The sequence below is a fragment of the Anabrus simplex genome, chromosome 4 (assembly GCF_040414725.1).
Source record: "Anabrus simplex isolate iqAnaSimp1 chromosome 4, ASM4041472v1, whole genome shotgun sequence".
NCBI lineage: Eukaryota > Metazoa > Arthropoda > Insecta > Orthoptera > Tettigoniidae > Anabrus > Anabrus simplex.
In genome coordinates this window covers 307,793,543-307,813,363 of record NC_090268.1, presented here as the reverse complement: position 1 = coordinate 307,813,363, position 19,821 = coordinate 307,793,543, and the positions used below count along the sequence as shown (strand labels likewise).

General features: G+C 36.5%; 1 protein-coding gene across 1 annotated transcript in view; it reads left to right on the top strand.

Annotated features, from left to right (window-relative positions):
* Positions 1–17,335, top strand: part of LOC136872264 (serine/threonine-protein kinase par-1-like) — a 161,645-nt gene extending 144,310 nt beyond the window's left edge. Inside the window, exon 10 of the mRNA XM_068227400.1 lies at positions 17,212–17,335. Coding sequence (XP_068083501.1) covers positions 17,212–17,328 — 117 coding nt within the window. The 3' untranslated portion in view covers positions 17,329–17,335. The remainder of the gene's footprint in view (positions 1–17,211) is intronic.
* The last annotated feature ends 2,486 nt before the right edge of the window (positions 17,336–19,821 follow it).

Genomic DNA, 19,821 nt, shown 5'->3' with positions numbered 1-19,821 from the left:
GACCAAGAGAAGACAGAAGATAGTCAGAAGAAGATGGAAGACGGCCAGAAGGAGACGGAAGACTTCCATAAGATGGTGAAGGACGGCTGAAAGAAGACTGAAGGTGACCAGAATAAGATGAAAGAAGGCCAGGAAAAGAAGGAAGATGGCCAGAAGAAGATGGAGCATGACCAGAAGAAGACAGGAGATGGACAGAGAAATGTTGACGAGAGTCCACACGAGATAGAGCATGTTCCACAGGTCGACACTCTGTTTCGTGGACCTAGTCCAGAAGACTGCAAGTTCTGTTCCCGGATGGAGACCGAGCACAAAGTTTCCTGCTAAGTGATCATCATGGGATTCAAAAGAAACTGGAGACGTGACACCTGGTGACGGATCTAGGGTTCGGGCTATCTAAGGACCATCCTGCCCCGACCGATAGGTACTGTGTTGATCTGATAAGGACACCAGAGTGTGTGCACCAGAGGATGTACACACTACTGTCCAGGAGAGTACGAGAGTACAGAGAGCGACCGAGTAAAGGTGGGGCATGACCAACGAGTGGACACCAAGGGAAATCACGAGGGCGACCTAGGATGGCTATATAATACCGTAAGGAAGAAATGCTTGTCTTTTAAGCTCCAGAGGATGTGGAAATGCCCTTACCACGTTCTGAGAGGATTAAATTACATCATATACCAAATACGATGGAGGCCAAGGTGCAAGATGAAGGTGGCACATCTAGACCAACGGGTGCCATACCGAAGAACAGCCGAGAAGGTAACTGATCGGGACAATCAGCTCTCGAAGGTGGGCAGTGTTATGTGCCAGGCCTGTGGCAGCCCCTTTCTGTACTTTCAGGAAGGGACTAGTGACTCGCATGACCTGGGATCTTGAAATAATAACATTAAGTTATTTATTAGACCACCTAATCAATACAAAATCGTCTTGGATGATTTACATAAATTTGTTAGCTAATAATGGGACATGTTTCGCCTTCCCTGAAGGCATCATCAGCCATAGTCTTAACCTTAAATTAAAAATAAGCGTCTAAATAGCATGTAGTAATGAAATGAATTTTAAAAATCTTGAAGAGATTTGAAGTAAAATAACATTAAAAATAACAATGATGGTTTGAAAATACAATGTGATGAGATACAATAGTGGAAGTATTAACAAAATTAACATTAGAAGGCTGCTAAAATAAGTACAATGGATAAAACAACAGATTGTTATACAACAAGTAGTAAGATTGCATAAAAGTAAAGTTGATAGTCAAGGCGGTTATAATTAGACGATGGCGAAAAATCTTATATAATCAAAGTAAAGAGGAGAGAATAAAAGTTGAAGTTAGTAGAGAGATCCAAAGTTCATCATGATCTTGAAGATAAAAGACGAAAGTCAGATGCATATGGTGAAGTTGAAGAACAGTTTCAAATAGGATCACTATGGACCATCTCAAAATTTGAAGTGATGTTCAAATGTTGTAAATTGTGAGTTTGTAGATATTCTAGTTGAAAAAGCATATAAAAGTGGAATCTGTAAATGGAAGCAAGAAACGTAGAGTTAATTGTGTGAAAAGATATTTGAAAAATATTGAAGTAGAATCGTATGCACTTACCATTTGACGGTGACAAAGATAGCTTGTAATATTATGAGTTAGAAGAATTTGCAACCGTAGACGTCTTGCTACGTGTGTTATAACTGAAGTTTTGTGCTGGAGGGGGATCTGTTTGCGTTGACGTAACTATTGGAGGGGGGCTGCTATTGGTGGGAGGGAAGGAAGAGAGTGTATTACTGCGCGTGTTGTAACGGTGTAAGGCTATTGGAGGGAGCGATGTTCCGGTGGGTGTGGCTATGGGTTTATTGGTTGTATTTGAATTAGAGGTACTAGCGGCGGGGGGAAGGGAGGGGGGTATATTAGCTGTAGGGGAGGTGGGAACTCTAATTGATGTGAGGTTGAAGATTTTTAAGAATTTGTTGGTGAGGGAAGTTGATTCTCGTAATAAAATAAGAATCTGTTCATACAAGGGGCTTTTTTTATCAATAGTGTCGTTTAGATTTTTATCTTTATTAAAATGTTGGTCGAGGAAAATAAATAAGTTTTCATATTCTGTCATGAGTTTGCTTTTATCGACTCTTTTTAGGATATGGAGGTCTTGTTCTATTGTGGTGAATTTATGCCCGGTGTCCCTCATATGGTTGGCCATTGCGGAGAATTTGTTGTGTCTTTGGGCATTGTAATGCTCGGCATATCTGGTAGAGAAGCTGCGGCCAGTTTGGCCAACATAAGAAAAATTACATGTAGAGCATTTCAATCTGTATATTCCTGATCCAGAGTAACTATTGTCTGTGATGTTGATAGAGTTGTGATTGAAGAAGAAATTACGATTAGTGTTTTTTGTTGTGTAGGCTATTTTTATTTCGTGCTTCATTAATGAATTGGTTATCGGGTAAATGCTATGGTTAGTGAACGTGAATTTAGCGTATTTTGGTTTGACGGGTTTTAATGGGGTTAAATTGGTAGCTAGTTTCAGTTTGGTTTTATTGATGATTTTATCAATCATACTCGTGTTAAATCCATTGAATTTAGCTATTTCCTTGATGAATAGTAATTCTTTCTTTAAATCTCTTCAAGATTTTTAAAATTCATTTCATTACTACATGTTATTTAGACGCTTATTTTTAATTTAAGGTTAAGACTATGGCTGATGATGCCTTCAGGGAAGGCGAAACATGTCCCATTATTAGCTAACAAATTTATGTAAATCATCCAAGACGATTTTGTATTGATTAGGTGGTCTAATAAATAACTTAATGTTATTATTTCAATCTAATATCATCAATACGGACCAAAAATGATATTCATTACATGTAATGTCAATGCCAACCAGGCAATAGTAAAACCTAACAAGTACTTGAACCTAAAAATTAAAATAGGCAAGATTTCTAGAGATATCAAGTTTCTTAAAGATTGCTTGAAATTAGAGTTGGTACCTAAATTTCTCAAATCTTTACAAAGAAAAAGTCATCCCTATTCAAAATCTAATGCCACTCAAAAGAAAGTAAACAACATATGGTTGAAAAATGAAATTAAACTATTATACAAGAAGAAATCTTTACTAAATTTACAATTATATAGGACTCATTTGACAATCTCTCAGAAATTACCCCCACTTGAATGGAGCTCATTTTTAAGGTACACTGACATCAAACTATCTTACGTATTAGACAAGAAACAGAAAACCCTAAACCATAAATTACTTTTTGTCTTCAAGAAAACAAATGTAAAACTCCTGACCAAAATACAAACAACAAAGTGTCCCCTTCCCATTTGACTAACATTCCCACTACAATCAACCTATCTAATGCAACCTTCTCTAACCAAGAATTAAATCTATTAGATAAAGGCATCAAACATAATTGGCCCAATCACAAAAAGGCAGAAGACATCATCACTACCATCGCTGAAACCGAAACTAATATCGATAAACAAATCCCAATTGATAAACAGAATGACGTACGATATGAAGTAAAAAAGAAACTCCCAACTTTGATTAATGAGATAACATCTAATAATAACTACAATGTCTCGAAACAAATTCTAAACCTGAAATCCAAAATCCATAACAACAACGTAGTAATTACAAAAGCAGATAAGGGCAACACCATAGTAATAATGAACAAACAAGATTACATCAATAAAACTGAAACCTTTTTTTCAGACAATACCTATACCTTAATTAACAAAGATCCAACAAACAAAATACAGCGTAACTTAAAGAACCTTCTTAAAAATTCTAACTTCATTTTAAATGATCAAGATTATCAGAAATTAACTGTAATGAACCCAAAATTACCTACAGTCAGATCACTGCCCAAAATTCATAAAAATGATGTCCCCATTCGGCCTATAATTAATAGTATCAATAGTCCTACCTATAAAACCTCTCAATTCCTACACAAATTCCTAAAAAAACACTTCAAATTTCACAACTCCAACCCCATAAAGAACTCGATCGAACTTTGTAATTCCCTAAATAATTTCAGTCTACAACCAAACCACGTTTTATGTTCTTTTGACATCACCAACATGTATACTAATATCCCTATCAACAATACTATTAACATCATAAAAAACAATCTGTTGAAACATAGCACATTGAGTAAAATCGAAATTGATGAATGGTTAAAATTACTTAATTTCGTTTTAGACAACAACTATTTTACCTTCAATAAGAAAATTTACAAACAAGAAGGTCTAGCGATGGGAGACCCATTGTCTGGAATACTAGCCGATATATACTTAGATAATCTCGAACATAGTAAGATTATTAATAACATCAATGGACTCTGTCTTTGGCATCGCTATGTTGATGATACCATAGCTATCATTGATAAACAAATCAACAACAGCAATAACATACTATCATTCCTCAACAACTTAGATAATAATATTAAATTCACTAAAGAAGATGAGTTCAATAACTCTTTGAACTTCTTAGATAACAAAATCACACGAGCATTGAACAAATTCGACTTCCAAATATACAGAAAACCCACCTTTTCTCCAACAACCATAAAAAATGATTCTTTACATCCCAACTCACATAAAAAAGCCACTTATCACAGTTTAATATATAGAGCATTAAAGATCCCTATGTCCTCTACTAATTTAAAGAAAGAATTACTATTCATCAAGGAAATAGCTAAATTCAATGGATTTAACACGAGTATGATTGATAAAATCATCAATAAAACCAAACTGAAACTAGCTACCAATTTAACCCCATTAAAACCCGTCAAACCAAAATACGCTAAATTCACGTTCACTAACCATAGCATTTACCCGATAACCAATTCATTAATGAAGCACGAAATAAAAATAGCCTACACAACAAAAAACACTAATCGTAATTTCTTCTTCAATCACAACTCTATCAACATCACAGACAATAGTTACTCTGGATCAGGAATATACAGATTGAAATGCTCTACATGTAATTTTTCTTATGTTGGCCAAACTGGCCGCAGCTTCTCTACCAGATATGCCGAGCATTACAATGCCCAAAGACACAACAAATTCTCCGCAATGGCCAACCATATGAGGGACACCGGGCATAAATTCACCACAATAGAACAAGACCTCCATATCCTAAAAAGAGTCGATAAAAGCAAACTCATGACAGAATATGAAAACTTATTTATTTTCCTCGACCAACATTTTAATAAAGATAAAAATCTAAACGACACTATTGATAAAAAAAGCCCCTTGTATGAACAGATTCTTATTTTATTACGAGAATCAACTTCCCTCACCAACAAATTCTTAAAAATCTTCAACCTCACATCAATTAGAGTTCCCACCTCCCCTACAGCTAATATACCCCCCTCCCTTCCCCCCGCCGCTAGTACCTCTAATTCAAATACAACCAATAAACCCATAGCCACACCCACCGGAACATCGCTCCCTCCAATAGCCTTACACCGTTACAACACGCGCAGTAATACACTCTCTTCCTTCCCTCCCACCAATAGCAGCCCCCCTCCAATAGTTACGTCAACGCAAACAGATCCCCCTCCAGCACAAAACTTCAGTTATAACACACGTAGCAAGACGTCTACGGTTGCAAATTCTTCTAACTCATAATATTACAAGCTATCTTTGTCACCGTCAAATGGTAAGTGCATACGATTCTACTTCAATATTTTTCAAATATCTTTTCACACAATTAACTCTACGTTTCTTGCTTCCATTTACAGATTCCACTTTTATATGCTTTTTCAACTAGAATATCTACAAACTCACAATTTACAACATTTGAACATCACTTCAAATTTTGAGATGGTCCATAGTGATCCTATTTGAAACTGTTCTTCAACTTCACCATATGCATCTGACTTTCGTCTTTTATCTTCAAGATCATGATGAACTTTGGATCTCTCTACTAACTTCAACTTTTATTCTCTCCTCTTTACTTTGATTATATAAGATTTTTCGCCATCGTCTAATTATAACCGCCTTGACTATCAACTTTACTTTTATGCAATCTTACTACTTGTTGTATAACAATCTGTTGTTTTATCCATTGTACTTATTTTAGCAGCCTTCTAATGTTAATTTTGTTAATACTTCCACTATTGTATCTCATCACATTGTATTTTCAAACCATCATTGTTATTTTTAATGTTATTTTACTTCAAATCTCTTCAAGATTTTTAAAATTCATTTCATTACTACATGTTATTTAGACGCTTATTTTTAATTTAAGGTTAAGACTATGGCTGATGATGCCTTCAGGGAAGGCGAAACATGTCCCATTATTAGCTAACAAATTTATGTAAATCATCCAAGACGATTTTGTATTGATTAGGTGGTCTAATAAATAACTTAATGTTATTATTTCAATCTAATATCATCAATACGGACCAAAAATGATATTCATTACATGTAATGACCTGGGATCTCCCAACCGGCTTGTAGGGTGGGGCCAGCCTTTCCGTGTATTGTTCTCGTCGGCCGGCTTACCTGTGAGTTTCTTGGAGATTCAACGGGAATCCTTTGCCTCTAGTGACCTCGCGAAAATACTGACTATAAAAAGGGAGGCTAGCCGTGGACAGCGGGTGACAGTCAGGCTCCAAGGTGGAGCTGACTCTGAGTCAGTATTGGACTCCGTGTGAGACTCAGTGTGTTGGGGTTCGGTGGCCTGGCTGAAGGCGACAGAGGTGTTGGCTGTCGCTAGTGTCCCTCTGCGGTCTGAACTAGGAGCTGCCATTGTGATGTCAGAGAGACCAGTGAGCAGATGGGCTGGAGAGGATGGAATGGAAGACGTGTACTACCTGAGAGTACTCTGTGCTTGTGTATATCTGTGGACTGAGAATCGCTGTGAGTCAGCGATGAAACCCGCTATCATCAATGTGAGGATAAATGGACCTGCGTTAATGTTCTCTGTTGTATCATCCTGCTGTTGAATACTGTTGAACTGTTTAGTTGTTCGCTGCATGTGGCTGTGTGAATTACTGGACTGTCTGTGGAGTCGAACCAATGAACAGTCATCGTGTGTTGAGTGGCCCGTAGTCCTGTGTTCAGATCCAGCTGTCTACATACAGCTGCTGTAGGAGGTGACTGGACTTGGGAAAAGTGAAAGTAAGAATTAAGTGTCTGCAGGTATAGTAACGGGCTGGACCACCTGCTGTGGCATAAGGAAGAGCAATTTGTAAAGAGACAGTAATCAGTAAGTGTGGCTATTCATAACTGGTTAGAATTGTGTGTGTGTGTGTGTGTGCGTGCGTGCGTGCGTGCGTGCGTGTGTGTGCGCGCGCGCATCTATTAGGTCATCCTGAAACAAATTATAGTACTGAAACAGATGTTTTATTTGTAACAGTATGTTGAAGTCATCTGTCTCACTGAATTACCATACACATATATACCGAAGAAATTAACACCAGAAACTCTTGTTCAACAAAAGAAAAACTGACCTATTTCAATCGCTGTGAATCATCATGTCATCACATCATGATTAAGAAAGCCAGATGTCCGAGACACTACTTTCTATTCAGCATCATCTGGCATCGTATAACTGTCATCTATTGTAAATAAAAAAAATTCTCTTATAACTTATGTGTATACAGTATGTAGTTTGTATGCAGCCTACAGCAGAATAATGCAAACTGTGTAAGCAGCATGCTGTCAACTAATAAAGAACTTAGATGTAATTACATGTACGGTATGTAATTGCTAGTGTCATAATTTTCTTGTATTGTCAAGTAATAAATATGTAATAAGAGTTGTAATTATGAGATTCATTGTGTTTCTTTTTAATGAATCCATACTTTCTTCACTTCCTTTGCCCCTAAACTTGCCATGATACAATCGGCTATTTGAGTAGTTTGGAGGAACATGGCGGACATGCGGACTTGACCGCACTGTGTTAATGCAGTCATTGTAGCACAAACTGTTGTTTCATTTGAAACTGAGTCGCTTGTCTGTATGTGCACACCAGTGGTGCAATAGCATAAAGCTGCTGCCATAGTAACAAATGCAGTGCCACACAAAATCTGATGGAGTACCAGTACCGCCAATGACGAGCACATAACTTATATTATCATTGAAGGCTGTGAAATAAAGGGCTACACTAACGTGAAACTGGTTCTTGTTCAGACCAGAGTAATACAACTTCCTGCCATTTGATGCACACTTATCTATATCAATATACGAGCTTCACTCGTGAGGATTTCGTAATTTGATAAAAGTAATCGTTCCTCGGTACTATGCTAAGACAATATCAGAAAATTCCTACTGAAGTATAAAAACCCACCAAAAAATTGAGTTTCATTTTCCCCAGAAATTCTATGTAAACCACGTTTGTAGTATTGCCATTTGTGGCTACAATGACCATGTGACATAGAACTGTAGATGTGAGAAACAGTCTTCTCTCAAGTCAAAAAAGATAAAAGACACGTTTCTTTATTTTTAAAGGAGATTAAAAATACCTATTTCCACATCTAACATATTCAGTTTTTGAGATATAAGTACCCTCATAAAAAATTATTCAACTCTGTTTCCACCTTCATTAACTGCCTTTTCCGAAAATAAAAAATACGTGCTTTTCATTTTTAAATGGAGATTCCAAATACCAGTTTTCACTTCTGCAACATCTTCAGTTTTGAGATATTAGTATATTCATAAAAGGAATTCAACTTCTCCACTTTTTTACTCTCCTCCCCCACTTAAGTGGACTTTCCAAAAAAATTGTGTTTCTTTATTTTTAAAGAAGATTCAAAATACCAACTTTCACGACTGTAACTTCTTCAGTTTTTGAGATATAAGTATCCTCATAAAAGGAATTAAACTTCTCCACCCGAAAAAAAATTTGTGTTTCTTTTTTAAAGTTCAAAATACCAACTTTCACGACAGTTTTTGAGATAAATATCCTCATAATTTGAATTAAAATGCTTTTTTACTTATTTTAACCCACCCCTTTTAGACGAATTTTCAAAAACAATAACTATGTGTTTCCTTATTTTAAAAGAAGATTCCAAATACCAATTTTCACATCTGTAACTTTTGTTTTTTTAGACGTAAGTATCCTCAAACAAATAATTCAACTAATTGTTCAATTCCTTCACCCCCTCAAGTGGACTTTTCAAAAACAAAAGATGATGTGTTTCTTTATTTTTAAAGTAGATTCCAAAAACCAATTTTCACGTCTGTAACATCTTTAGTTTTCGGGATGTAAGTAACATCATACTAAGAATTAAACTAATTTTTCAATTTATTCATCCCCCTTAAGTGGACTTTCCAAAAACAAAAGAATACTTGTTTCTTTACTTTGAAAGAAGATTCCAAATATAAATTTTAATATCTGTAACATCTTCAGTTTATTGAGATATAAGTATCCTCATAAAAAGATATCAACTCCTTTGTCAACCCCTCCCTTAAGATTTTTTTTTTTTTTTTTTTTTTTGCTATTTTGCTTTACATGGCGATGATGGGACGGGAAAGGCCTAGGAATGGGAAGGAAGCGGCCATGGCCTTAATTAAGGTACAGCCCCAGCATTTGCCTGGTGTGGAAATTGGAAACCACGGAAAACCATCTTCAGGGCTGCCGACAGTGGGATACAAACCCTCTATCTCCCGGATGCAAGCTCACAGCTGCGTGCTCCTAACCGCATGGCCAACTCGCCCGGTCCCTTATGTTCAGTTATCTCCCAAAAATTGCCTGTATCTTTATTTTTAAAGGATTCTAAATACCAATTTTCATGACTGTTACCTTCTTTTTTGAGATATAAGTAACACCATAAAAAGAATTCAATATTTTTCACTTCCCTTCACCCTCCCCTTAAAAGAACTTTCTGAAAACAGAAAAATGTGTGATTATTTATAAAGGAGATTCCAAATACCAATTTCACAACTGTAACATATTCAGATTTTGAGATATATGTATCCTCATAAAAAGAATTTAACTACTTTTTCAGCCCTGTCCCAAACAAAATGATTTTCCACTAAAAATGTGTTTCTTTATCTTTAATTAGAGATTCCAAAGATCAATTTTCACGTCTGTAACATCTTAAGTATTTGAGATATCAGTATCCTAAGAAAATGAATTCAATCCCCCCCCCCCCTTTCAGTTCTTTTTATCCCCCTTAAGTGGTTTTCCAAAAATACATGTTCCTTTATTCTTTAAAGAGATTAAAAATACCAATTTTCACTTCTGTAACATGTTAAGTTTTTGAGATAAACTATAAATATGTTCACGTTGAAAAATTCAGCCCCTTTTTACCGACACAGATAGGTTTATGGCGATGACGGTACAGGAAAGGCCTAGGAATGGGAAGCAGCCGTGGCCTCAATTAACGTACAGCTCCAGCATTTGCCCGGTGTGAAAATGGGAAACCATGGAAAACCATCTTTAGGGCTGCCGACAGTGGGGTTCGAACCCACTATCTCCTGGATGTAAGCTCACAGCTGTGCGCTCGTAACCGCACGGCCAACTCGCCCGGTTTTTCACGTCTGTAGCATTTTTGAGATATAAGTATCCTCATGAAAGGTACTCAAACCTTTTCACCTTTTTTCACCCCCATTAATGGGATTGTCCGAAAACAACAAAAAATATGTTTCTTTATTTTTAAAGGAGGTTCTCCTCCCACCACAGCACTTAATGCCCTCGAAAGGGCTTTGGCCTGTCCAGTGACCACTGCTCAGCCCGAAGGCCTGCAGATTACAAGGGGCCGTGTGGTCAGCACGACGCATCATCTCGGCTGTTATTCTGGGCTTTCGAGACCGGGCCCGCCATCTCACCGTCAGATAGCTCCTCAATTCTAATCACGTAGGCTGAGTGGACCTCGAACCAGCCCTCAGGTCAAGAGAAAAATCCCTGACTTGGCCAGGAATCGACACCCGGGGCCTCCAGGCGAGAGGCAGGCACGCTACCCCTACACCACGGCGCCGGCAAAGGAGATTCCAAATACCAATTATTTTTTTTACATCTGTAAATTTTTAAGTTTCTGAGATATAGTTGTACTCATTTAAAAGTTTCACCCCCACCTTTTCATTCCCTTAGCAAAGGAATATCCAAAAATCCTCCCTTAGTGAGCACCTACACAATAATATAAATGTCTCCCCAAAATTTAATTTCTTTACGTCCATTAGTTTCGGCTCGGCAATGATGAATCAGTCAGTCAGTCAGTCAGTCAGGATGTTATTTTATATAGATATATAAAATTGTCCTGACCGACTGATTCATCATCGCCAAGAAAAACTACTGGACATAAAGAAATGAAAGTTTGGCAATATATTCATATTACAATGTAGTTACTCACTAAGGGAGGATTTTTGGATATTTTGTCGCTAAGGGGGTGAAAACCGGGGTGAATTTTAAAATGATTGTATCTATATCTCGAAAACTGAATAGTTTAAAGACATATAAATTGGTATCTGGAATCTCCTTTAAAAATAAAGAAACGTATTTTTTGTTTTAGGAAAATCCTGTCAATGGGGTGTAAAAAGGTGACAAAAAGGGTTGAATACCTTTTATATAGATACTTACAGTATACCTAAAAAAAATGAAGATACTGTCATGAAAATTGGTATTTAGAATCTCCTATAAAAGTAAAGGAACACGATAATTTTTCTGAAAATCCACCTAAAGAGAAGTGTTAAAGGTGATAAATTTTTAAAATGAGCATATATACAGTATATATTAAAAATTTAACATGTTACAGGTGTGAAAATTGGTATTTCTTTTACCACTTTTAAAAATAAGAGTAACAAGTATGTGTTTGTTTTCAGAAAAAAAACACTTCCATGGAAGGGGGTATAAAAGGACTGAAAAATGGGTTGAACTTTTTATGTGGATACTTATATCTCAAAAACTGAACATGTTAAGTCATGAAAATTGGTATTTGGAATCCTCTTTTTAAAATACAGAAATATGTATATTTGTTTTCAGAAAATCCTGTTAAGGGGGATTGAAAAAGGTGAAAAAAGTGTTGAATACCTTTTATGTGGATACTTATATCTCAAAAACTGAAGATGTTACAGTCATGAAAATTGGTATTTGGAATTTCCTTTAAAAATAAAGAAACACATTTTTTTTGTTTTTGGAAAATTTACTTAAGGGGTGGTGAATAGGAGTGAAAAAAGGGGTGAATTATTAAAATTAGTATATTTCAAAAATGTAACAGGTTATAGATGTGAAAATTGGTATTTGAAATCTCCTGTAAAAGTAAAGGAGCATGCATAATTTGTTTCCTGAAAATCCACTTAAGGGGAAATGTTAAAGAGGGTAAATTTTTAAAATGAGCATAACTTATATACAGTATATATATAAAACTTAACACATTACAGAGATGTGAATTATGGTATTTTTAATCTTTTAAAAATAAAAGTAACATGTATTTGTTTGTTTTCAAAATACACTTCAGTGGGTGGGGCATGTGTTTTTGTTTTTTTTTGCTAGTTGCTTTACGTCGCACCGACACAGATAGGTCTTATGGCGACGATGGGACAGGGAAGGGCTGGGAGTGGGAAGGAAGCGACCATGGCCTTAATTAAGGTACAGCCCCGGCATTTGCCTGGTGTGAAAATGGGAAACCACGGAAAACCATCTTCAGGGCTGCCGACAGTGGGGTTCGAACCTACTATCTCCCGAATACTGGATACTGGCCGCACTTAAGCGACTGCAGCTATCGAGCTCGGTGGCATGTGAAAAGGAATGGAAAAGGGGTTGAATTCTTTTTAGGTGGATAATTATATCTCAAAAACTGAAGATGTTACAGACATGAAAATTGGTATTTGGAATCTCCTTTAAAAATAAACACGTATTTTTTTGTTTTTAGAAAATCCACTTAAGGGGTGGGGTGGGTGAAGGGAAGTGAGCTTAGTTGAATTCCTGTTATGGGGATACTTATACATCAAATACTGAACATGTTACAGATATGAAAATTGGTATTTGAATTCTCCTTTAAAAATAAGAAAACCCATATTTTTTGTTTTTGGAAAAATCCTCTTAAAGGGGTGAAAAAAGGTGAGAAAGGGGTTGAATACCTTTTTGAGGATACTTATATCTAAAAACTGAAGATGTTACAGCTATGAAAAGTTTTATTTGGAATCTCCTTTAAAAATAAAGTGACACGCATTTGTTTTGTTTTTGGAAAACCTACTTAAGGGGCTGGGGGTGTGCAGGACTGACAAAGGGGGTGAATTTTTAAAATGAGTATATCTCAAAAATGAAACATCTTTACAGGCATGAAAAGTAATGTTTTTAATCTCTTTTAAATATAAAGTATCATAACTTTTTTGTTTTCGGAAAAATCGCTTGGGATGTTGAATTAATTTTATTAGGATACTGGTATCTATAAATCTGAAGAAAATACAGATGTAATTACTGGTATTTGGAATATCTTTTAAAAATATTGAAACATGTATTCTAAATTTGTGTGTAAGAAACAATCTTTCAATAAATAAAAACATTCTTCAAAAAAACAGCATAGCCATAAGATTACCAGATATGACTGGGATGGAAAATCAAAGACAGTTAGGTACTGATTTTGTGATAACTGATAAATTAATTGGAGAAAAAGTGAGGGATATGAAAGTTATCCCAAGTGAAAGCTTGGATAGCGACCACAGACTTCTAGTAGTGGATCTAAACTGTACAGTTAAAGCTGCCTGCAGTAAAGAGATTGCTAAAGATTAAAGAATGGAAACTGAAAAATGAAGATATCAAGAGGTAATTTCAAAATTTGATAGCAACTAAATTGCCAAATTATGAGGCAGGTACTGTTGATGAAGAGTGGAATGCATTTAGAGGTATTTAGAGGTATGTGGTAAAATGAAAGGTAAAGTCAAGGAGAAAGAAACAAGTTGGTGGAACGATAGAGTAAAGCATACAATTAAAGAAAGAAACATAGCAAGTAAAAACAAAGATGTTGAGAAACATAATCAGGCTCAGGGAATTGTACCAAAGGATGAGGAAAAAATAGGAAGACTGGAAGAGGAATACAGGAATAAGAAACTCCGGGTAAAAAGAGTAGTGAAACCGAAAAGGAGAAGAGCTGGGAACTGTTCACCCAAAGAACTGACGACGGTAGTAAAGGAAATCAGAAAATGTTATACAGGTTAATGAAAAGTAAAATATCAAATAGGGAAGAAATTAAAGCTAGTGAAACAGAGGACGAGATCATCATCAGAGATGGTAGGAATCAGAGAAGAGATGAAGAGTTATTTTGACAAATTATTGAATGGGGAGTGTGAACAAGAACAAGTTACCAAAGTCACCAATGAATTACAGAAGGAACAACTTCCAATTGCTTGGAAGGAAACAGAAAATCGCCAGAAGAAAATGAAAAGTGGAAAATCAGTTTGAGCAGATGAACTAACAGCAGACATGATTAAGGCAGCTGGAATCCCTGGAATACAGTGGCTCCATCGAACACTGGGAGCTATATGGAAGGAGAACAAGTTCTCAGATGACTGGAAAAAAGGAATTATAATACCATTGTTTAAAAAAGGACGTAGAAGGAAATGTACCAATAATACAGGCATCAACCTTTTGTCACATTGCCCTAAGATAATGGGGATGATTATAGAACAGAGACTGAGAGAAGTAATGAAAGATCAATTTGAAGGAAAACAACATGGATTTAGAAGAAATAGAAGAACTATAGACCTAATTTTTCACTCGGGCAGCTAATGGAAAAATTTTAGGAAAAAGCTGATGATGACGCAAAATAAGGCGTTGAAACTAGTTCTGATAAAATATATGTTGTAATTTCATCTTAACAACATTTTAATGTATGGAATAAGGTGGATACGAATTTTAATAAATTGTAAAAAGGGAAGGACTTGATAATAGTGTTTTTGGATTTGGAAAAAGCATGACAGGGTGGGGAGAGGAAAAATATGGGAATGTTTAGAAAAACATAATATCCCAGATGCACTAATTTAAAAAGTTCAGGTATTGTATAATGGTTGTGAAAGTAGTGTGCAAGTAGGAGACGGAAGATCTCGGTGGTTTAAAACAAGAAGAGGTGTCCAACAATGGAGTTTTCTTTCCCCATTGCTCTTCATTTCACTCATGGATACTATTATAAAGGAACTCAAAGAAATAGATAAGGAAGATTTGCTGATGATGTTGCCATTTGGGAAGAAACTGAGAGAGATGTTCAGAGAAGACTGGATCTTTGGAACATCAAGTTTAAAGAATATAAGTTAACTGTAAGCAAGAGCAAAACAGTGGTAATGAAAGTTAGTAGGACAAATACACCTTGTAAACTCATCCTTGAGGGAGAGAAAAGATCTGGGGAGTACAATGTCAAATGACATAAGTGCCAAGAACGAAGTGTTCAATAGGGTGCAAAAAGGATCCAATTTCTTCCATCAAGTACGGAACATAGTATGGGACAACGGAGGTTCTCAGAAGACTAAACAGACCCTGTTTAAGACTTATCTCCTGCCCATCATGACGTATAGTCTGGAGAGTTGCATCATACATAAAAGAGAAGTCAGTCAACTGCAAGCTGTTGAAATGAAGTTCCTTAGATCAGCTGTACAGAAAATAAGGAAGGACAGAATTAGGAATGATCAGTTATGAAGAGACTTGCAGGTCAACCTGACCATGGAAGAAAGGCTGGCTATGACACGTTAAGCAGATGCAGGAGACTTGAACACCAAGGAAGCATCTTGAAAAGATCGTTCCGGGACAAAGACTAATTGGATGCCCTAGAAAAAGGTTGGTTAGATTAGATAAGAGAGGACCTAGAGAATGCCGGCCTTGTGGTGTAGAGTTAGCCTGCCTGCTTGCCTCTTACCCGGAAGCCCTGGGTTCGATTCCCGGCCAAGTCAGGGATTTATACCTGGACCTGGTTCGAGGTCCACTCAGCCTACATGATTAAAATCGAGCAGTTATCTGACGGTGAGGTAGCGGCCCCGATCTCGAAAGCCAAGAATAACGGCCGAGAAGAATCGTCATGCTGACCACACGACACCTCATAATCTGCAGGCCTTCGTGCTGAGCAGCGGTCGCTTGGTAGGCCAAGGCCATTCAAGGGCTGTAGTGCCATGTGGGGGGGGACCTAGATAAAAGAGGAGAAACATGAGATGTCCTAGAGAGAAAAGAAGCATACCAGAACTGTAATAAATGGAGGCACATCATTCTTAAACATCCTACCTGGCTTGCTGAAAGGAATTCATGATGATGATGATGATGATGATGATGATGATGATGATGATGATGATGATGATGATGATGATGATGATGATGATGATGATGATGAGAGAAGTCCCAGTCTTCATTAATTTTGCATCCTAGTTATTTGAAGTATGTCACTTCCTCATTTCTCTCGTTGATTCAAAGAGTGCCTTGTGTTGTGTGTTGATCTTACTGAAACCATCCACTCCATCCTCTTGAGCCTCCTTTCCTTTCAAATGTTTAAGGGCACAAAGTAAGTTCAGTTTTATATGAATGAGTTTAAGAAGGTCATTTCCAGCAATTTTTTCCTCAGCAATCCCAATACCAATTTGGAACAGGAAAATGTTTGTCTCTATAAAAGATCACATAACACAATAAACTTAATGAGGTGTTAATACAACATCTTAGCTTGTGAGGGTACCACATTTCTTTTTTCTTTTTTTGTTTCCTATAGAAATTTGAAATAAGCTTGCAGGATATCTTCTCCACTCTCAATTCCCTTCGAAATAAAATTATGTATGCAGATGTGGTAAGAATAGTAGAATGTATTACAAAACACTGTTCGGAATACTATAATGGGATGTCTTGTGCTGTCACTTCTTGCTGAAAGAGGTTCAATATCAAATCCCTTCTCTTCAAACAGTACATATTTCTGTATATAAGTAACGGAAAGGAACAAACAAGTGAAAAATCAAGTCATATAATGGGATCGATGAGAAGAGCACCTATCTATTTGAAAATGACAATGTATGACGATGTGGAGATTGCCATTGCCCATTTGTATTTTCATGTTCTTCCCTGTCTTCTCTTTCTGCTGCTCCTTCTTCTGATGCTGACTTGTGATAGTGTTTATCCTAGTATGTGTTCCTATTCGTGTTCTTATTTGTCCATATACTTCTAAATATACAGTATGTATATACGAGTAAAACCAGAATGCTCTATTATTCTATGATAGTAGTTTCGAATTTTGAGCATGATAATATACTGTGTACATGTCCAGCAGTGTTAAGTCTATAATGAAGTGTAATGTTCTTTACAGCAAATGCAGTTATTAGGACTACCACCAAGTATCTCGCCAACAAACCGGATGAGCATGTGGGCCCCACAGCATCTTCCACAATCTACCAATGCTCCTAGACAACAAATGGAGCAGTAATTTCAATCCAGTCTGTAATGATAAGGAAAATTTTAAATTGAAATAAAGCACTGTGATATATATGTTTTCTATTTTCTATTTTCAAATATTTTTAAAATCATCATAAGAAATTTTATAGTTACAATTACTTAACGTACTAGCTAAGAATAACTACAACAGCAGTGTGTGCTATCAATTTACACATTAACAACATTAGAAATGTACATTTTTCCTCAAGTCCATGTCAAAGCTAAACATACAACTCTATTTTCTATTGCAAGAGGAATCTGAAAGGCAAATTAAGAAACAATGTCAGCTTCATAGTATTAATATCAACATGAGTTTTACATTAAAGATTTTAAGTAAATCAATCAATCAATCAATCAATCAATCAATCAATCAATCAATCAATCAATCAATCAATCAATCAATCAAAAATACTCATTTTACAAATGGGGTATTTTTCCCAGTGGCAAAATTATAACGAATCACCAAAAAAGTAATGACAGTAAAACAAATGGTAAGTATATGCAAACTACAGGGTGATCCACTATTATATCCCTATTTTTATTTCGCTGTTATTCTGTCATTAACGATGTTACATGATTGCTTTCAATTCTATTATGTACTATGGTCCTTGCCATTTCACATTTCAATGTAGGCACCAGAAAACCGTTGCAGTCAGGGCTCAATGATCCTGACAGACCATTGCAACATGCTTCAAATTTTTGTTTATCCCATTGTTTCAACCTGGGACACCATGGACAATGTGCACTTTATGCATGATGGGGCACCTCTCCATTTTGCATTGATTTCACGAGAATGGCTTGACAATGATTTTCCAGGCCGCGTTACTGGATGTCGCGGTAATGTTGAGAGGCCACCGAGAAGTCCAGACTTGACCGCATTGGATTTTTTTTCTGGGCGTTTTTGAAAGAGAAGGTGTATGCCAGAAAACCGTGTTACTTGGACACTTTGGAAGCAGTCATTAGGGAAGTGTGTGTGCAGGTACCAAACGACATGTTGCAACCGTCTGTCAGGAACATTGCGCCCCGACTGCAACGGTGTGCTGCTAATACTGGTGCCTACGTTGAAATATGAAATGGCAAGGAGCATAGTACATAATAGAATTGAAAGCAACCATGTATCATTGTTAATGACAGAATAATAGTGAAATAAAAAAAGGGATCACCCTTTATCTCATGTACCCATGCTTCACTATGGAATTCTACATTATATATGGAATTCTAGGTAAAATACTACACACATAAGATTTTATTAGATTGCATTCCTTTTAGCATTACCCGAGAAACACCACTGGGAGGTCGTCATGCATTATTTTTCATGTCAAGTCCACACTGGGTAGTTTTCATTATAATGGCAGGTTCCCTTGCCTAGTGCCGGTCAGACTCGAATTGGAGAGTTCTCATTGTAATGGCAGGTTCCCTTGCCTATAGCCAGTCACAACAGAATTCTACTACTGTTCAAATTATGTTGTCCAAGGTGTTGTTGAAGTCAGGTTGTTTTATAAAACATCCTTGTAAACTACATTTTTCGTTCGCCCCTGTGGCTGCAGAATCAAAAGACTGTCAGGAGAGCTTACATGAGAATAGGCTACATATAACTGGCCATGAAATAAACAATCATTCCTTAAATCCACACCAGCAACTTGTAAAGACTGCCTCTGAGCTTTGTTTATTGTCACTGTGAAGCACAGTTTAATGAGAAATTGCAGTAATTTGAATAGATAGTGGTATTAGAAACTAGTATAAGGTTTAATGGTCCACCAAATCAATACACTTCACTTTACAAGTGAGAACACATTCAATGTTAAAATATGTTATACATTCTTTGGTACATGTTTCATCTAATTTAAGACTTCTTCAGCCATAGCGTCCCGTATCTAATTAAAATACATAATTATTACTGTCTAATAACTTAAAATGGATGAACCCATGTCCTTTCTGAAATATTTAAAAATACACTAAAAACAATACACACTCTTTTTCCATAAAACTGTCCATCACTTTCTTGCAAAATTTCTTCATGCGTTGAAATTTGCTTCTAATATTTCTTGAGATTTGACATATGGTAGCTTCAGTGTACTAACTAAGGTAGAACTTGAACTCTGGCCTTGGAAATGGGAGAATGGGACCTTATCATCAACTGAAGAATACTGAAGCTTTAAATCTAATGACTTTTTTTTTTTTTTAAGACAAGGACTGGAAAGAAAAAGATATATGTACAGTACATATTAGTGGGTTTGAACTCTCAGAAATTGAAAAATGAGTTTTTGTTATGATTACATAACACAGAGACTTACCCTCAAAACTGATGTACCTCCCTATAGCCGGTTCCCATCTGAGCCTAGCTCTGACCTGCTTCTCGCCACGCTACTGCATGTTACAATTATGTTTCCTCTCGCCTGGTGGAACTTGGCTGGGGGCAGTAGGAGGAGGAGCGGCGCTATTAGTAGGGGAAGGGGAAGTTTGTAAATTGCAAATAGGTAGTGGT